Here is a 16,130-nt window from a genome sequence, read left to right as displayed (position 1 = left end):
TGAATAATTCTAGAACTCCCTTGCTTTCCTTCCTACTTCATTAGGAGTGTGTCCCCAAACCTCTCAAACAGATCTTCTCCACTCGCCTTCATCAATCACACTGGTAGCGTGGACTACCCAGATCCTTTTGCAAACGGAGCAGACATCCAGATTAGCAATATAGACTACAGACTGTCCAGAAAGGAGCTGCAGCAAACTTTGCAAGAAATCTTCTCTAAGCATGGCAAGGTAAACATCAGAGTTTACTTTCGTTTGCCCTGTTTCGGGTTTTGTGGATGCAGCTCAGGAGCAGAAACTCTTGTTCCTTATTGCAGATAATTTCAGAGCAGGTCGCATGTTAAAACAAATTGGCATAAACACAGAAATGGATGAACTATGACCATTGTGCCACCTGTGCTCTATCCATTATTCAACTGGCTTTATTGTCTGCAGAGAACCAGAGCTCTGCAGTGTTGGAGAGGGTAGTTAGGGCTGATTGTGTCGATGATTCTGTACATACACAAGTGTCATATATCAATCCTGGTATTTGTGCGCTGATTTGATCTCTTATTTCAGGTAAAGACTGTGGAACTCAGTCCTCATACTGATTATCAGCTGAAGGCTATAGTGCAAATGGAGAATTTACAAGAAGCAATACGTGCTGTCAACTACCTTCATAGATACAAAATTGGCAGCAAGAGGATCCAGGTTTCGCTTGCTACAGGAGCTACCAATAAATCCCTGGCACTGGTTAGGTAATTTTAAAATAAGCTAGAACATCTTCTTACATGGAGACTTTTGAAGGCTGAGGATTAGCTATGCATCAAATAGTTAGAATAGAGTACCACATTTGAAGCATATAGATGGTAGACCGTGTTAGCATGAAGAATGCTGAGAGGCTTCACCTGTCTTCAAATAGAGTTACCTTAAATGAATGGAGTGATCTATCTGTTTTCTTTGTAGGTTGGGGCAGAATGAGGAAATAATGGATTCAAATCACAGCCAAGAATTCTAGGCTGGACATAAGCACCGGAACAGCTACTTTGAGAACTTGGTTCTGTTATTTTAGGTCATGCACCCCCAAACTCAGCCCTCCAGGTGTTTTGGGACTACAACTCCCATCATCCCTAGCTAACAGGACCAGTAGTCAGGGATGATGGGAATTGTAGTCTCAAAACATCTGGAGGGCCGAGTTTGGGGGTGCCTGTTATAGGTGCTCAACCCTTAAGGTGTAGGAATGATTGGCTCACTTCTTGAGGTCACCTTAAAGTCAAGGATGCCAATTGTTGAAGTCCAACAATACCTGGAGAGTTCCTCACCTCTGCCTTTAAGTTGTATACCAAAAGAGTATTCATTACTGGAGGTCAGGGTACGTTAAACTCTTAAGAATTTTGAGCAAAACTACATCTCTCGGTGTATTGGCACTGGTGAAGAGTTAAAGGCCTGGGCTATTGGCACTGGGCTATGTCAGCACTGTTCCTTTTAAAAAAAATTCTGGTGGATTTAGTGTAAATGAAGAAAATAGTTTGGAATAAAATGATTTACCGTGCCTTTCCTAACACCAAATCACTTCCATTGGCAGTTCAGAAGCAATGTCCATTCTTCAAGATGCTCCAGCTTGTTGTCTGCCTCTTCTCAAGTTCACAGAGATCTACGAGAAAAAGTAAGTCTGAAAAACGGCATGCCAAATTACTTAAGAAATCTGATATATTCATAACTCACTACTTTTATGATAGTAGTTTTAGAACGCGTTCTCTATACCAGGAGTAGGGACCTCTCCTCCCCTCCCTCTTCCACTTCATTAAAGTTTTCAAATATTCTGTTTTTTTTAGGTTTGGACACAAGTTAAATGTATCAGACTTGTATAAAATAACAGACGTTGTAGCCATCCGCGATCAAGGCAATGGAAGACTTGTATGTCTTTTACCCAGTAGTCAAGCTAGACAGAGCCCTTTGGGGTCTTCACAGTCTCATGATGGCTCTTCAGCTAACTGTAGTCCTATCATATTTGAAGAACTGGAATATCATGAGCCCATTTGCAAGCAGCACTGCATTAATAAAGATTTCAGGTAAGAGGTGTTTTTCATATCCTTCCATCTTTCTCTGGAATTGAAATTGGAGCATTTTTATATACTTTGTATTCTGCCCTCCAGTGGTTCCTGGGGTAATACATAATAATATGTTGAGATACACAAATCAGTATGAGAAATGCAACAACAGCTATATAAAATAGATTAGAATCTCAAGAAACTGAAGCAATCTTTTCAGCCCAAACCGTAAGTTTGAGGAAATGACCACATCTTAATCTGATGTCTTAAAACAGAGATCCAGCAGTCCCTGGCATTATAGGGAGGAAGTTCCATACCTAAGCATTGTGGTTTAATAAAACTTTGCAAGTGTTTGGCGTTGTTGGGTTTTTAAGGGAATATCTCTACAGAACTGTCCGGCATATATTACTCTCCTTTAATAGCTGTGAAGCAACATTATCTGTGGGGTTACATCAGCTTCCTGAACTGTATAAGATCTTTGAAAGATGGCAAATCCATGCCCATGTGGAAGAACCACTAATCTGCTTAGGTTATACTATAGCGATGACTCCAGTTTAGACTAGTAGCTGTTGGCTTCAAAAGTCCATAAGACAAATCTTCCACAGTAGCAAATTAAGAGTGGCAGCTTTCCAAAACTCTGGGCTGTATATATTCCTTTATTGCCTTACCGCAGTATAAAACTGTTCAATGTTTTCTTATTTCTCTAGTGAGCATGACTTTGATCCTGACTCCTACAAAGTTCCCTTTGTGATTTTGTCTCTTAAGACCTTTGCACCGCAAGTTCATAGCTTGTTGCAGACCCACGAGGGGACAGTGCCGTTACTGAGGTAAAATAAGGTTCCTTAGCCATTGTTTGAATGTTCAGTAATGAACTGGGTTAAATCCCCCCTTTTTTCCCCTGTAGTGAAAGGGATCCTTGGATAGATTGCTCCACCAACTCCCTCCACTGGGCAAGTTAGAAATGGTTCATCACTAAGAGAAAGCACCTCCTCCAGGCCCCATTCCACTTGAGTGTCTCTGTAGTTAAGATTCTGAGTTCTCCTAAGCATAATAATATATGTACATTTTTTTTAAAAAAACCAAATATTTAAATAATTAAATATTAAAACACACCAAAAGTCAGGTCTGTCTGCTTTGTGACCCCCAGTAGTGCTGGTCACAGGTGAGAGGTGAAATTCTGTGCAGAACAAAAAAGCCATCTTCCCTTTAGGCTACTTGGAATCATTCTCATTGCTTAACCCCTCCTCCCCTTCATTGGTTTTCTCTGACTCCTCACATTGAGGGTTGCCCTGGTTGCTGAAGGGGCTCCGAGTGACAAGAAAAGTCTGTATTAAATGCTGGCTGTATTTGGACAATTGTATTTAGCAGAAATGCTATCTTCCAAAGACGTGTTCTGAATTCTGCTCTCGCACAATACAAATACATAACTGCAGAGCGCATACTGCCTAGTTCAGAGCAATCTGAATATTAATATTTGTCTTCAGCATGTAAGAAGCTGCAGATAACTAATTTTGAATTGCTGCCTATCTTTACATTTTCTTCCTTATCTCTGATCTGCAGATACTTTCCTCTTGGCTAAGTTTCTGGTTGTGTCCTTTATTCCATGCTTGTGCCCTTTCTTTCCTCAGTCTCTTGCCATCCACACTGCTCCCTTCAGTTGTTTTAAGGAGTGTTTGAGAATACAAGTTTCGATTTCTAGATGAATCCTATGTGCCACGGAGCCTCGATGCCCTTTGTAGGAATTGCTGTTGTAATTCACTGTAGCTGAGCAGTGTATGTGTTGTTAAATTCTAACACACAAGGATGTGTGCTTGTGGTCTTGAGATCAAGACTCTTATGGGAGGTCAAGCATGCAGACAGAGGCATTAGATGTTACTTATCTAAAGCTCAGTTGGTTTAGTGTCAGAGGACTTCATTTGGTAACAAGAAGTGAAATGATTCATCCCGTGAATGCTGCAAAATCACACAAGCTAGATTTTTCAAGTAATGAATCATGCAAAAAGTCCCAAGTTCAATCCCTGGCATCTGTAAGGAATGATAGCAGTGTCCCCTGTCTGAAACCCTGGAGAGCTCCTGCCAGTCAGTGGAGACAATACTAACCTAGACAGACTACTCTCTTGACTTTCCTAAATGTGTAGCAACTGTCTTTGTGATCCTTAGGTCATAAAATGCATAGTACCATCTGCTGACCTATGGCAACCCTGCAACAGTTTTTTAAGACCCATATCTCCAGTTCCAAATTCCTAGATTGCTGTTGGGTAGTCAGCTGTAAGGTAAAGGTAAAGGGACCCCTGACCATTAGTCGTGACCGACTCTGGGGTTGCGGCACTCATCTCGCTTTATTGGCTGAGGGAGCCGGCGTACAGCTTCCGGGTCATGTGGCCAGCATGACTAAGCTGCTTCTGGCAAACCAGAGCAGCGCACGGAAACGCCGTTTACCTTCCCGCCGGAGCGGTACGTATTTATCTACTTGCACTTTGACATGCTTTCAAACTGCTAGATTGGCAGGAGCAGGGACCGAGCAACGGGAGCTCACCCCGTCGTGGGGATTCGAACCGCCGACCTTCTGATCAGCAAGTCCTAGGCTCTGTGGTTTAACCCACAGCGTCACCCGGGTCCCAGCTGTAGGTTGCGTCAAGTTAAGGTCATGACAGCAAGTCACCTTTAATATGAACCTGCTTTTCTTACTTGCAGTGTAAACAGAGACTTGCTAATGCTTGTTTGCATCTGTTTTGCTACAAGATTGACCAAAGGTTTCGTTACAAGCGAGCAGTCTGGTCTAACACTTTTTATATTATGTCGGTCTCTTTTGCAGCTTTCCTGACTGCTATGCTTCGGAATTCAGCAATCTGCAAATGGTGCAGGAAGGCCAGGGAGGTGTTCCTCTGGAGCATCTCATCACTTGCGTCCCTGGTGTGAATATTGCCACTGCACAAAACGGCATCAAAGTTGTCAAGTGGATTCATAACAAGCCACCACCTCCCACTGCAGGTGCATATTTCACTCTTTTATGCATCAGTCTTTTGTGTTAGTTTCTTCCTTCTAACATCAGTAGCGTGCACATAATTCTGTTCCTTTGTGTGACTGATTTGCTTGGGAACTTGTGGTCCTCCAGATCTTGGTGGGTTACAACTCCTGTCCTCGCTAGCTAATGACCATGCTGGTTGGGGCTGATGGGAGTTGGGAGTCCAGCAGCTTTTGGAGGGTCACAGGTTCCCTATTCCTGACGTAGCATATAACCTAGAATTTAGATGCGGGATAACCAGCACAATGCCTGCATGCACCAGTATGTTGCCAGAGGGCTGCCTCAGTGCCTCCCAGGCTATCTGCTGCACCAGATTACAAGAAAAGAGGATGAAAATGCTCTCCCTGTGCCCCTCCAGTTGCTAACAGTTCCTTTGCTAAACATGCCCACTTCCAAGATGGGACAACTGCAGGGCTTTGAATTGGCTGGACTAGGGAGAAGAGGATCATTGTTGACTGAACAAAACAAATTCCTTCCAGTAGCACCTTAAAGACCAACTAAGTCAGTTCTTGGTATGAGCTTTCGTGTGCATGCACACTTCTTCGTGTGCATGCACACGAAAGCTCATACCAAGAACTGACTTAGTTGGTCTTTAAGGTGCTACTGGAAGGAATTTGTTTTGTTTTGACTATGCAGACCAACACAGCTACCTATCTGTAATTGTTGACTGAGCTATGCATGTATATGCATGGAGTAGAGAAGAAAAGAAGGAAATATGGAGTGATTTTTTGGGGGGGAGACACAAAGTGGGGTGGATGGAGCCTTGAGGGGAGCAAAAAGAGGACAGGTATGATCATGGCAGGAAGAGAGGATGAGAACTGTATTCAATGGATGGGCTGTGGGAGGCATGTATGGAGAGAGTACCAAGGGGAGGTGGGAGTATTCATGAAGGAGATTTGGGATGTGAGGGGGGTTTTTTTAGAGATGACTTGCTGCCTTCTGGGTGTTCTGTTGGACAGATTGCTGAGAGTTCAGATGAGTGGTTTTAATTCTAGGGTTCAGACTATGACTTCCATTCAGTTCCTTGATCAAGCTTTGCCTTTCAAATGACCATTCAGCTTGCAGCAAAAAGTGGGGAACAAAATAGTAGCTGTGTGTTCTGGAATTCAGACCCCAGTTCTGTGAGGGAAGGAAAATTCCCACTCAATGCTTGAAACCCCTTTTGGACATACCAAGTTTGCCTCTCTGGAATTCCAGCCACAGTTCATATTTTTGCTTTATTGCAACACTAGCTTGTTGTCAGATAGTGGCCATTTTCTTTTTGTCACTTTGTAATTAGTTTTTAGTCTGTGGAGACGTGATACTTCTCCCAAATCCATGGTGTTCCTGTTCTGATTTACTCCTAGTTTTGCCTGTAGTTTTCATCATACGTATTCCATTTATGTCCCTTACCTCCTAAGTCAGAGAGTTCTTCTTGTCCCCCCCCCCCCCATTTTTAGAGCCATGGATTCTACGTTCTACAAGCCCTGTGGGCAACCCACAACTTATTCAGTTCAGCAGAGAAGTGATTGATCTCCTTAAAAACCAGCCGTCGTGTATCATGCCTGTCAGTAAATTCATCCCAACATACCATCACCATTTTGCAAAGCAATGTCGTGTGTCTGACTATGGGTGTTCCAAGTTGATGGAGTTGCTGGAAGCTGTGCCTCATGTGTTGCAGGTGAGTTCAGTCTCGATTTTATTGAAGTGCATGTTTCCATGAGTGATGAGTGTCAGTTCACATAAAAGGCTAGCTTTAACTGCAGTAAAAAAAATCCTCATTTTGACTTTAAGGGTGGTGTGTCAAGATAACAGCGGCAAAGAAGAGTTCTCTGGTGCCTTCCACAGTCCTCAGGGATATTGTAGATCCCTTCTTTAAGAAGCTGGTGTTGAAATTTAATTTACACAGGACAAGCAAGGTCCTGCTTTTACATTGCCGGTTGTTTGGAAGGGATTCTCTTACCCTTAACCTTTTGGTATGTAGCTTTACTGCTGTGACCCAGGACATCAAGGGCATTTGCATCTGTCCAGGTTGCATGTCAGAAGATGAGATTGGCATCTCTATTCCAATATGTATCCTATGTTGGCTATTGCCCACTACCTGGAAAGCTTTGCCATTGCCTCACCTTGCAGGCTGTATTCTCAAGCTGCTTAATGGCTTTTGGAGTTAACAGAGCACCAGCCCAGTCTGGTACCCTCCACACATTGTTGGGCTCCCAGCTCCCATCATCCTTGGTCAGAATGGCCTATGGTCAGCCTGTAGCCCAAAACACATCTGTCATGTGTCATGAACTGGTTGGGCACAGAGAAATGGTCAGAGGAACCTGCTGGGGAACCCTCAAGGGAAGAAGGCTCAGAGCCTGGGGAGTGGTGGTGGGACATTGAAGAGGGAGAAGACTGGGAAGAGGTAACTGGATTCAGCCCTTGAGCCATGTGTTGGACCCCCTTGTTTTAAATAAGTAAGCCTTTTGCCAATACCTGCCACTATTTGTTAATCGTAATTTGACTTCTTACCTGTCCCAGAGGGGTTCCTACAATGTAAAAATACAGTGCCAAGTTTGACTGTGAGAGCTGCTTTACTGGACAATGTGGAGATCCAGGGAAATGTCATTACTGGTGTGAAGAAGCAATCGGGGCCAAGCTTGGTGTGCAGATACTTATTCTCATGGCATGTAGCTGTAAATAAGCTCAAATGTGGCAGTGTTTTGACTGTGGGAGTCACATACTTCATCTAAAATGTGGTGTCTTTTTCCTTCCAGATTCTCGGGATAGGCACCAAGCGTTTGTTAACCTTAACGCATAGGGCCCAAGTGAAGCGATTTACTCAAGACCTGTTTAAGCTTCTCAAGTCCCAGGCCAGCAAGCAAGTGGTTGTGAGGGAGTTTTTTCAAGCTTATCATTGGTACGTAAAGAGAACTGTGGCATGTGCATAGCCTGTGTTTACACATTGACACATCAAAGCTTTTTTTAAAATGAAAAAAAATTAAAGACTTTGAGCTTCAGGGAAGTAACATTTCCCCTTCGAAGGGGAAGGAGCAGCTTTCTCCTTTCCAAAGTCAGAATCTGAGGAGCAGAAACAAAAGCCAACTTGGGGGGGGGAGGGGTAAAAAATGGCTGATGTTAAATCTTATGAAGTTGGCCAATCCTAAAGGCAGGCAGGATGATGCACTTGGTGGTTTGCTTTATGGATTCATGGGGGACACAAACTTTGGCTTGTTAACCACGACCTACTCTTCCCTTCCTGGGTCCTCTGGTATGTTTCAAGAATACCTAGGAATGGGGCAGGATTTTCCCTCGCACTAAATTTTTCCAAAAGTTCTGTTAGAAACTTGCAATAGAGAAGGAGAAATCTTGAGAACTTTCTGATCAAAAGTCTGAAATGTCTAGAGAAACACTTAATGATACTGATTTTTAAACCCCGGCAATCCCAGGGCCTGCTCCTAAGTTTTACTCAAAGTAGACCCATTGACATTGATGAACTTACTCATCTTCATTAACTTCAGTGGATCTAATTCTGAGTTGAACACTTCCCGTTGCCTCTCGTATTATTCATATCTTCATATGGAAGCAATGGAAAAGGTGCTGGATTGTGCCTTTTTCTGTTCTCGTTTACCCTAAATACCTTTAATGTGAATTCACTTCTTTCCATCCCATTATCTAGGTGCTTCTCAAAAGACTGGGACGTGACGGAATATGGAGTGTGCGAGTTGGTGGATCTCATATCAGAAATTCCGGACACAACAATCTGTTTGTCTATGCAAGATAATGAGATGGTAATTTGTATCCCCAAAAGAGGTACATCCTCGTTTTAGGAACTTAACCCTCTTCCTTTTCTTTTTTTTTAACACACGGGTCAGACTATAGTTGGTGCCCTGGTGACAGGTATACTTTTGGCTTTTTTGTGAATGAATTGAAGTTTATGGTGAGCAGCAGGTAGAGACTTGGAGCTGTGTTTTGATTGGGGAATTCGAATATCCTTTTATTTAAAGAAAAGATCACAGGGTAGTTTACATGTAAATACAAACAGAACAGAATGCAGTTTAAACAAAAAATTCATATCCAAACTCTCTAAAAAGTTGCAGAGAATGAAGAGCATTTTTGCGTGACACCTAAAGAACATAAGAGCCCCCCGGCCAAGGATTCTATTCCCACAGGTGCCTTGAGCCTTAAGAGTAAAGATGCTTATGACCTGATGCAAAATAAAAGTTATATATTGCTGTCATTCTGTTTCATACCTCTCTTCACCATTAAGTCCCAGAACAGGTTACAGCAATTTGAAAACAAAGTGTTAGAAGTCAGTTTTGAAAAATGACAATCAGTTCCTAAAAATTCAGAATGTGTCTTGAGAAGCATAGTGGCCAAGCAGCACTCTGCCCACCTGTGATTCCCACCCACTGGTTTTCAGAGACATAACGCTTCTGACTGTGAAGGTGAAGCAGAGCTAACTGTGGCTAGTAGCTGCTGTGTTCTGGAGAGCACTCCTTTAAACTAGCAGTTGAGCTGGAATAGAAGTTGCTGGGAGAGTGCTAAAGTATTGGTCTTGTTGCTTTTACTTTCCCTTAGTTTTGCATCTCTTCTCTCATTTTCAGAACGTACCAAGGAAGAAGTTGAAAGGACAAAGCAGTTCTCGAAGGAGGCAGTGGACTTGTTGCGCCACCAGCCCTATTTCCGCATGCCTTTCAATAAATTTATCCCATTCTATCACCACCACTTTGGGCGCCAGTGCAGACTTGCCTATTACGGATTTACCAAACTACTTGAACTCTTCGAAGCCATACCAGATGTCCTGCAGGTAGGATCCAGATACTCTGGGGTCCTCGTCCATCCACACTAAATAACCTTTCTAGCCTTATTGAGTTGTGCTCAGTGTTTGGGGAAAACTCTTGTTGCCTGTATAACTGAGCCTTGTTTTTAGAGTGGTTACTGGGTGCTATTGCACTTACACGGGCAAACTTTGGAAGTAAACCACCTTTTTAAAAAGCCATTCAACTGTTTGTGTTAACAATTGGCGGGGGAAACTTATTAATTAATGGTATTAAAATTCATGGTATTTCAACAACTCCTGGAAAGAATTGCAAGTGGGAGGGGGGAGCCTTCATATTGCTAATACAGTCAAACCTCATTCTGTGTCCGCCTCCGCTTGCATCTGCTTTAGCGAACGTCCATGGCAAACCCGGAAGTACCGGAACGGGTTACTTCCAGGTTCACTGCATGCGCAGAACCATCATTTTCGGGTTGCGGCGGGGCCTCCAGAACAGATCCCTGCCGTAACCCAAGGTTCCACTGTACTCCATTTGTGCATTGTAAGTACTGCCTTCCCCAGCCCCCGCCTAAATAATTCCATTAACCGAGCTGACTTCTACCCTCAGGTGCTGGAATGTGGTGAAGAGAAAATCCTTGCACTAACAGATGCGGAAAAGGTCAAAGCTTTAGCTGCCCAGTTTGTTAAATTGCTCCGATCTCAGAGAGACAAATGCCTTATGATGGCAGACGTGCTCACTGAATACGCTAAAACATTTGGCTACCCGTTGCGTCTCCAAGACTACGATGTTGGCTCTGTTCCAGCTCTGATGCAGAAACTTTGCCATGCTATCAAGGTATATTTTAGCACGACTTGGCATGGCAAATGTAGATTTGGTGGGGACTGAGGGAGGGGTGTAGAGAGGGAGAGAGCTGTATTGCTCAGATACATGATGAAAAATAATACCAAGTTCTTAAATGACTGGTACTTCTCTCTGCGTAAAGTGCAGCGTAAACAATATGGATGGTTTTGTTTTTTAAAGAACTCGTGTTCGTTTTCAGTATAATTGGATCACTAGAGAAACCCAAGAATCTCAATTAGAATAAGTTACTAATAAATTCCCCCTGTCCCTAGCAGAAATGATCACAGCCTCAGGGGCACACTTGGAAGATTAAGTGACAGGAATGGAAGATTAAGTGACAGGAAGCTGATGCTTTGTCAAAAGTTATGAGATTCTTGGGTTTCTTTGAGATTCTTGGGTTTTGGTTAATCCATTAAAACAGCCATTGGTTGCAGCAGATTTTACAGACAAAGCTACTTCGATATGATTTGTAGCTACATGTTCTTCCAAGGAGGGCTGGGGGTTATGGTCCTTTCTGTGCCAGGTGAAGATTTCTCATTTTAAGATCATTCTAAGATCTTCACATCTTTTAGTTCTGCTTTGTTAATGTGTGATTCACTCTGGTTGTTTTTCGTTTAGTTTTTCTTTTTTCCTACTGTGGTTTTGCTGTTTCAATTTAATGCTCTTGTCTGCCTTTTATGGGGTTTTTTTTTTTATTGTTAGCCACCCAGGGGACATTGTTAATTGGATTATATATAGGTGATGTAAATAAAACAGTGTGCAGAATGCTGCTTAAAGCTGACTGCAAAACAGCAAGATCCCTTCTTAAAGCTGCAGTGTGTTAGCAGCTTTTGCCTTGCGCATTGGTGTAACTGGATTTCCCCACCCACCACCATTTTTATTCAAACTCCTCCAGGTCGTTGATGTAGAATCTGGTAAGCAGCTCCAGCTTATAAATAAAAAGTCTCTCCGGACCTTGGCTACCCAGCTTCTGGTGCTTCTGATGACCTTGGATGAAACCAACTTTGTTTCTGTGGAAGAGCTTAAAAGGCATTATGAAACCACCCAGGGCGCTCTCCTGAATCCATGTGAATATGGCTTCATGACGTTTACTGAACTCTTGATGAGCGTGCCTTATCTCACAGAGGTAAGGGAGTCGATGGCTTGGCTCCTAATGCCCAGCGTAGCACTTGTTTGCTATGCTGGGCTCTGTTTTCCTTTCTTTATGAATGCAGAAGCATAGCATGGGTTGCCAGCACCCGGGGTGGGCAAACCACAAATGCCGCAGGAGCACTCCTGCCACCGAAGTGAAGCCGGGCCATGCTGTGTGGGGAGCCCTACCAGCTGACATGGCCCTTGGAAGGCAAATCCTCCTGACATCCATGGAGAGGAGCGTTGGGCTGTGCTGGGGTTGCCCCTTGACCACCTCCCTCCATCCGCAACCGCTCACCATGGGCCTGGGCTACCCTGCTGCCTTTGCCAGGGTGGGGCAGGGATCCCCCCACAGAAGCCAGCACCTGTGGGGGGTGCCTGGTTGCACTCCCCCAGAAATTTGTGCCTGGGGCCACAGCTTCGTCCCCATGCTACGCCACTGGTCTTGGCTCACATCTGCACTGTAAGCTTAAAGCACTATGATACTACTATAACAGCCATGGCTTCCTCCAAGGAATCCTGGGGACTGTAGTTTCCTCTCACAGAGCTGCAACTCTGAGTAGTTTAACAGTCAGGCTCTCTTCCTAGGGACCTCGGAATTGTAGCTCTGTGGAGGGAGTAGGGGGAGTCTCTTAATAACTCTCAGCACCCTTAACAAACTACAGTTCCCAGGGTTCTTTGTGGAAAGCCATAACTTAAATTGACATAGAGCTTTAAATGTATAGTGTGGATGTGGCCTCACTTTGGTTATTAATTAGCGATTCAGGGCCTAAAATAAGCTACTATTAACGGAAAGCAAGGCAATTGAGCAATTGCTGACTTGAGGCCAGGAAACCCAAGGTCACAGACAAAGAGATAAATGGAGGAGAGTAATGTTAGTGGAGAAGGAGTAACAGCAAATGTGGAGGAGTTGTTGAAGGTACTTTGAGGTTTTGTGGTGGTGCAGACATACATTAGCGGCCTATTAAATGAATTTCGGAATGCAAGAAGCTGCTTTAAACCAGACCAGGCTATTCACCACAGGAAGCTGCCTTATGAGTCAAGCTATTGGTCCATCTAACCCAGAGTTACCTACACAGACTGGCAGCAGCTCTCCCGAGTTCCAGGCAGTTCCATCTCTCTACCCAACCTGGAGATTCCAGGGATTGAACCTGGCAGCTTTTGCATAGAAGGCAGTGCCCTACAGCTGAGCTACGGCCTTTCACCCATTTAGTTCAGTTTAGTCTTGGCTGGCAACAGGTCTTCAAAGTTTCAGGCGGTGGACCATTCCCGTTCCCTGCTTACATCTGGAGATGTCAGGGATTGAACCTCTGCCCACTGGGCTTAGATTAGCCTTTCGGGAGCAGGTGTGAGAGCTCAAGTTAACAGGCAGCATTGAAAACAAGGAGAAATAAAATTGGACAGCAGACGAGTCAGCTGAGAAAAACAGATAGCTATTGTATGTTCAGACAAGGATTCAGTTTGTGGACATAGAAAACACATCAAAGAAAGAGAAGGAAGGGTCCCAGTGGATTAGGAATCTCTTTGCAGCTGCAGCTGCTGCTTAGTTCTAAGTGCAGAGACTTGTTCCCTCGGTTTCCTATCCTCAATCCATTACGCCGTACCCTGAATAGAGTGCCTTGTTATATTGCCCTTCAGTATGTGGCCTCCAACAAATGGAAGAAACTTAAGATTGTTCCCTCCAGTACAAGGGGCAGGGTGACCTGGACTCAAAGCTGCTGATCATTTACTGCACCTTGAGAGGAAGTGACAGCAACTGGATTTGTGTACAGCCTCTCCTGGCCATGGTCTGTTACATTTTGTTTTCCTAGGCAGTTTCTCAAGGCCCGTTATAAGGCAGTGTTTAAAGAAAAAGGATTTAAAAAATAGAAAACACCATAAAACTAAAGCATTATATTCATTTAAAATGAACTGTAGAAATTAATCAGGAACAGAAATTCATAAAATTTAGATAGATAAACACACACACAGTTTCTTGTTCTTTTTAAAGTGACAATGATGGGACCATGTGAATCTATTTTTATTGGTGGGGAGGGAGGGGTTTGCAATAATGTGGAGCCACCATTGTAAAAGCCCCAAACCTGGTACCTTCAGCACCTCTCATCTATAGCAGGACCTTGGACATTGATCTTAACACCCAGGCTGGTTCACAGAGGCATGGGCAGTCCTTCAAAAAACCAAGTTGTTTAGGACTTCAGAGGTCAAAACCAGCACTTGAAGTTGGGCCCAGAAATGGGGTAATACATTCCATTTGTTTGGCCTGCTCCACAAACATTCTGTAACAGTTGAAGATTCTGAGCTGTTTCCAAGCCCCACATAGAGTGCCTTGCAGTATTATTATAATAATTATTTATTAAATTTGTATATCCCCTTCCTTCATGAGATGATACAAGGGCGCTTCTCATGATAAAACTACAGGCTAAAAGCACAAAATAAATAGCCCAAAACAAAAAAAATTACCACCAGCCCCCCCCCCCCACCCCCAAGATTTAAAAGGATGTAGAATCAGCCAAAGGAACGTTTTTGCCTGGCACTTAATGATGTATAATGAAGGCGTCACCAAACCTTCCCGGGGAAAGCATTCCACAAATGCCCCCTGTAGAAAATGCCCGTTCTCATGTTGCCACCCTCTGGACTCGAAGAGGCACACAAATAATGACCTCAGATGATAATCGTAGGGTCCACGTCGCTTTATATTCCAGCCTTAATGTAACTGAATGAGGCTCTCGGGCATTCTCAAGGGAGGATTGCAGCCGGTGACCCACATGAAGCTTTTCGTTACGGCTTCTTGCATATACAAAACTACCTAATGTTTTGGTAACTGTATCAAGTGTGTTGGATTTGTTTTTAAGTGCAACTCCAAACCGAATTGCAATTAAAATGAAGAGCGGGGTAAAAAATGTGTTCAGGGATGTTCTTTTATTAAATACTCTGCAATGCCCAAAGTTTGGAAGACTTCATATGCGTGGTTTTCCCTCCCACAGGTTTTTGTTGATGGTGAGGCAGAATATGTCAAGCTCACAAGCCTGTATGTTTTTGCCAAGAAAGTGAGGTCTTTACTTCATACCTACCATTACCAACAGATCTTCTTTCATGAGTTCTCAACAGCTTATAGCAAATACACAGGTGAAGTGTTGCAACCCAAAGCATATGGCTACAATAATCTCGAAGAACTCCTGGGAGCAATTCCACTGGTTTGTAGCAGTTGTGTTTTTCTTTTTAGTAGTAGTACTTAATTGAATCCGTAGGTCCCCATGTGCAGTTTAATCGGTGCTTTTTAATATAGATGTGCTCTTGCGAAGTCAAGACAGGTGATTTGAAAACTAGGATTGCCTGGCTTTGTGCTGTGAGCCCTCCTCAATTCAAAAGGGAGGAGAAACTGGGAAATGGGATTTTCCACAGCTTCAAAATGTTCAAATATTTTACATTTCTAAATGTTTGCCATTTAGACAAGCGCTAAGCAGGCCCTACCCCAACCTCTTGCACTCAATGCTTCCACATTAGACCTTCCTGCCTTCAGTACAGAGGTCTTAAAAAGATATTTTAAGCATTCAGATGAGAATGCTTCAAAACCTCCAATTGGGAGTGTTCCTGCTGTGGAGAACCATGGAGAAAAGTCTTAAGTGCATTCTTTTGAGTGTGCTTAGAACAGAGGCTTTCAACCTTTTTGAGTCCACTGCTCCCTTGATCAACTACAGTCTTTCTGCAGCACCCCTGTGGGGCTCAGGAGCCCAGTTATGTCACCCCTTGCCTGCAGAGCTGGCAGCCTCTCACCTTTTTCGAACACCCTTGTGGAGTGTTCCCTCAGCCTCCTCGCCCCTCTCCTTGGGAGTCTTCCGGGCAACCGCTTCTGCCGCCCATGCCCCAAAGAGAGGTGCCTCCTCACACTGCCCCACAGAGGCCTGGGAAGCACCCCATGGCCAAAAGCACCATTCACCTGGGGAGCTTGTAGCCAGGGCTGCTGCAACAAACATTTGTGCAGGCCTTTGGAAGGCAGAAAATGCAAGAGGGCATCAGAGGAGGGAGTGAAGGAAAGAGGGAACAGAGGCCAGTGTTGACTGTGGCACCCCTATCATTCAAGGTACCCCAGGGCACACAGGTTGAAAACCACTGGCTTAGAACAAAGGTGAAGGACCTCTGTCCTGTGGGCCAGATTTGGGCCACCAAGCCTCGCCCCATTTGACGTGCGAGGCCATTCTGGGCACATAAGGGAAGGACTTGGCCAAAAGGGACTTTGCAGATGCTGCCCTCTATGCAGTGCTTTCCTAGCAACTGGAAAGCGCTGAGCTCATGGTTTGGGAAGCACAGGACACTGGTTTGCGCAAGCCCTTTGAACTCTCTCCTCCCTCACCTTCATGGGGCCAA

At 44.1% G+C, this 16,130-nt stretch overlaps 1 protein-coding gene across 4 annotated transcripts in view; it reads left to right on the top strand.

The window, feature by feature from the left end:
* MARF1 (meiosis regulator and mRNA stability factor 1) overlaps positions 1–16,130 on the top strand; it is a 37,037-nt gene that overhangs the window by 15,734 nt on the left and 5,173 nt on the right. For all 4 annotated transcript variants that reach the window (XM_081839500.1, XM_081839501.1, XM_081839499.1 and 1 more), the window contains exons 11-23: positions 45–228; positions 556–734; positions 1,562–1,642; positions 1,812–2,048; positions 2,735–2,854; positions 4,843–5,018; positions 6,492–6,712; positions 7,791–7,933; positions 8,693–8,826; positions 9,621–9,823; positions 10,401–10,628; positions 11,530–11,760; positions 14,750–14,959. In XM_081839500.1, the coding sequence (XP_081695626.1) occupies positions 45–228; positions 556–734; positions 1,562–1,642; positions 1,812–2,048; positions 2,735–2,854; positions 4,843–5,018; positions 6,492–6,712; positions 7,791–7,933; positions 8,693–8,826; positions 9,621–9,823; positions 10,401–10,628; positions 11,530–11,760; positions 14,750–14,959 (2,347 nt within the window). The remainder of the gene's footprint in view (positions 1–44; positions 229–555; positions 735–1,561; positions 1,643–1,811; positions 2,049–2,734; positions 2,855–4,842; positions 5,019–6,491; positions 6,713–7,790; positions 7,934–8,692; positions 8,827–9,620; positions 9,824–10,400; positions 10,629–11,529; positions 11,761–14,749; positions 14,960–16,130) is intronic.

This window comes from Podarcis erhardii, assembly GCF_964252035.2.
Source record: "Podarcis erhardii genome assembly, chromosome: 14".
NCBI lineage: Eukaryota > Metazoa > Chordata > Lepidosauria > Squamata > Lacertidae > Podarcis > Podarcis erhardii.
The sequence above is the reverse complement of the archived record's forward strand: the minus strand, read 5'-3'. Positions and strand labels throughout refer to the sequence as shown.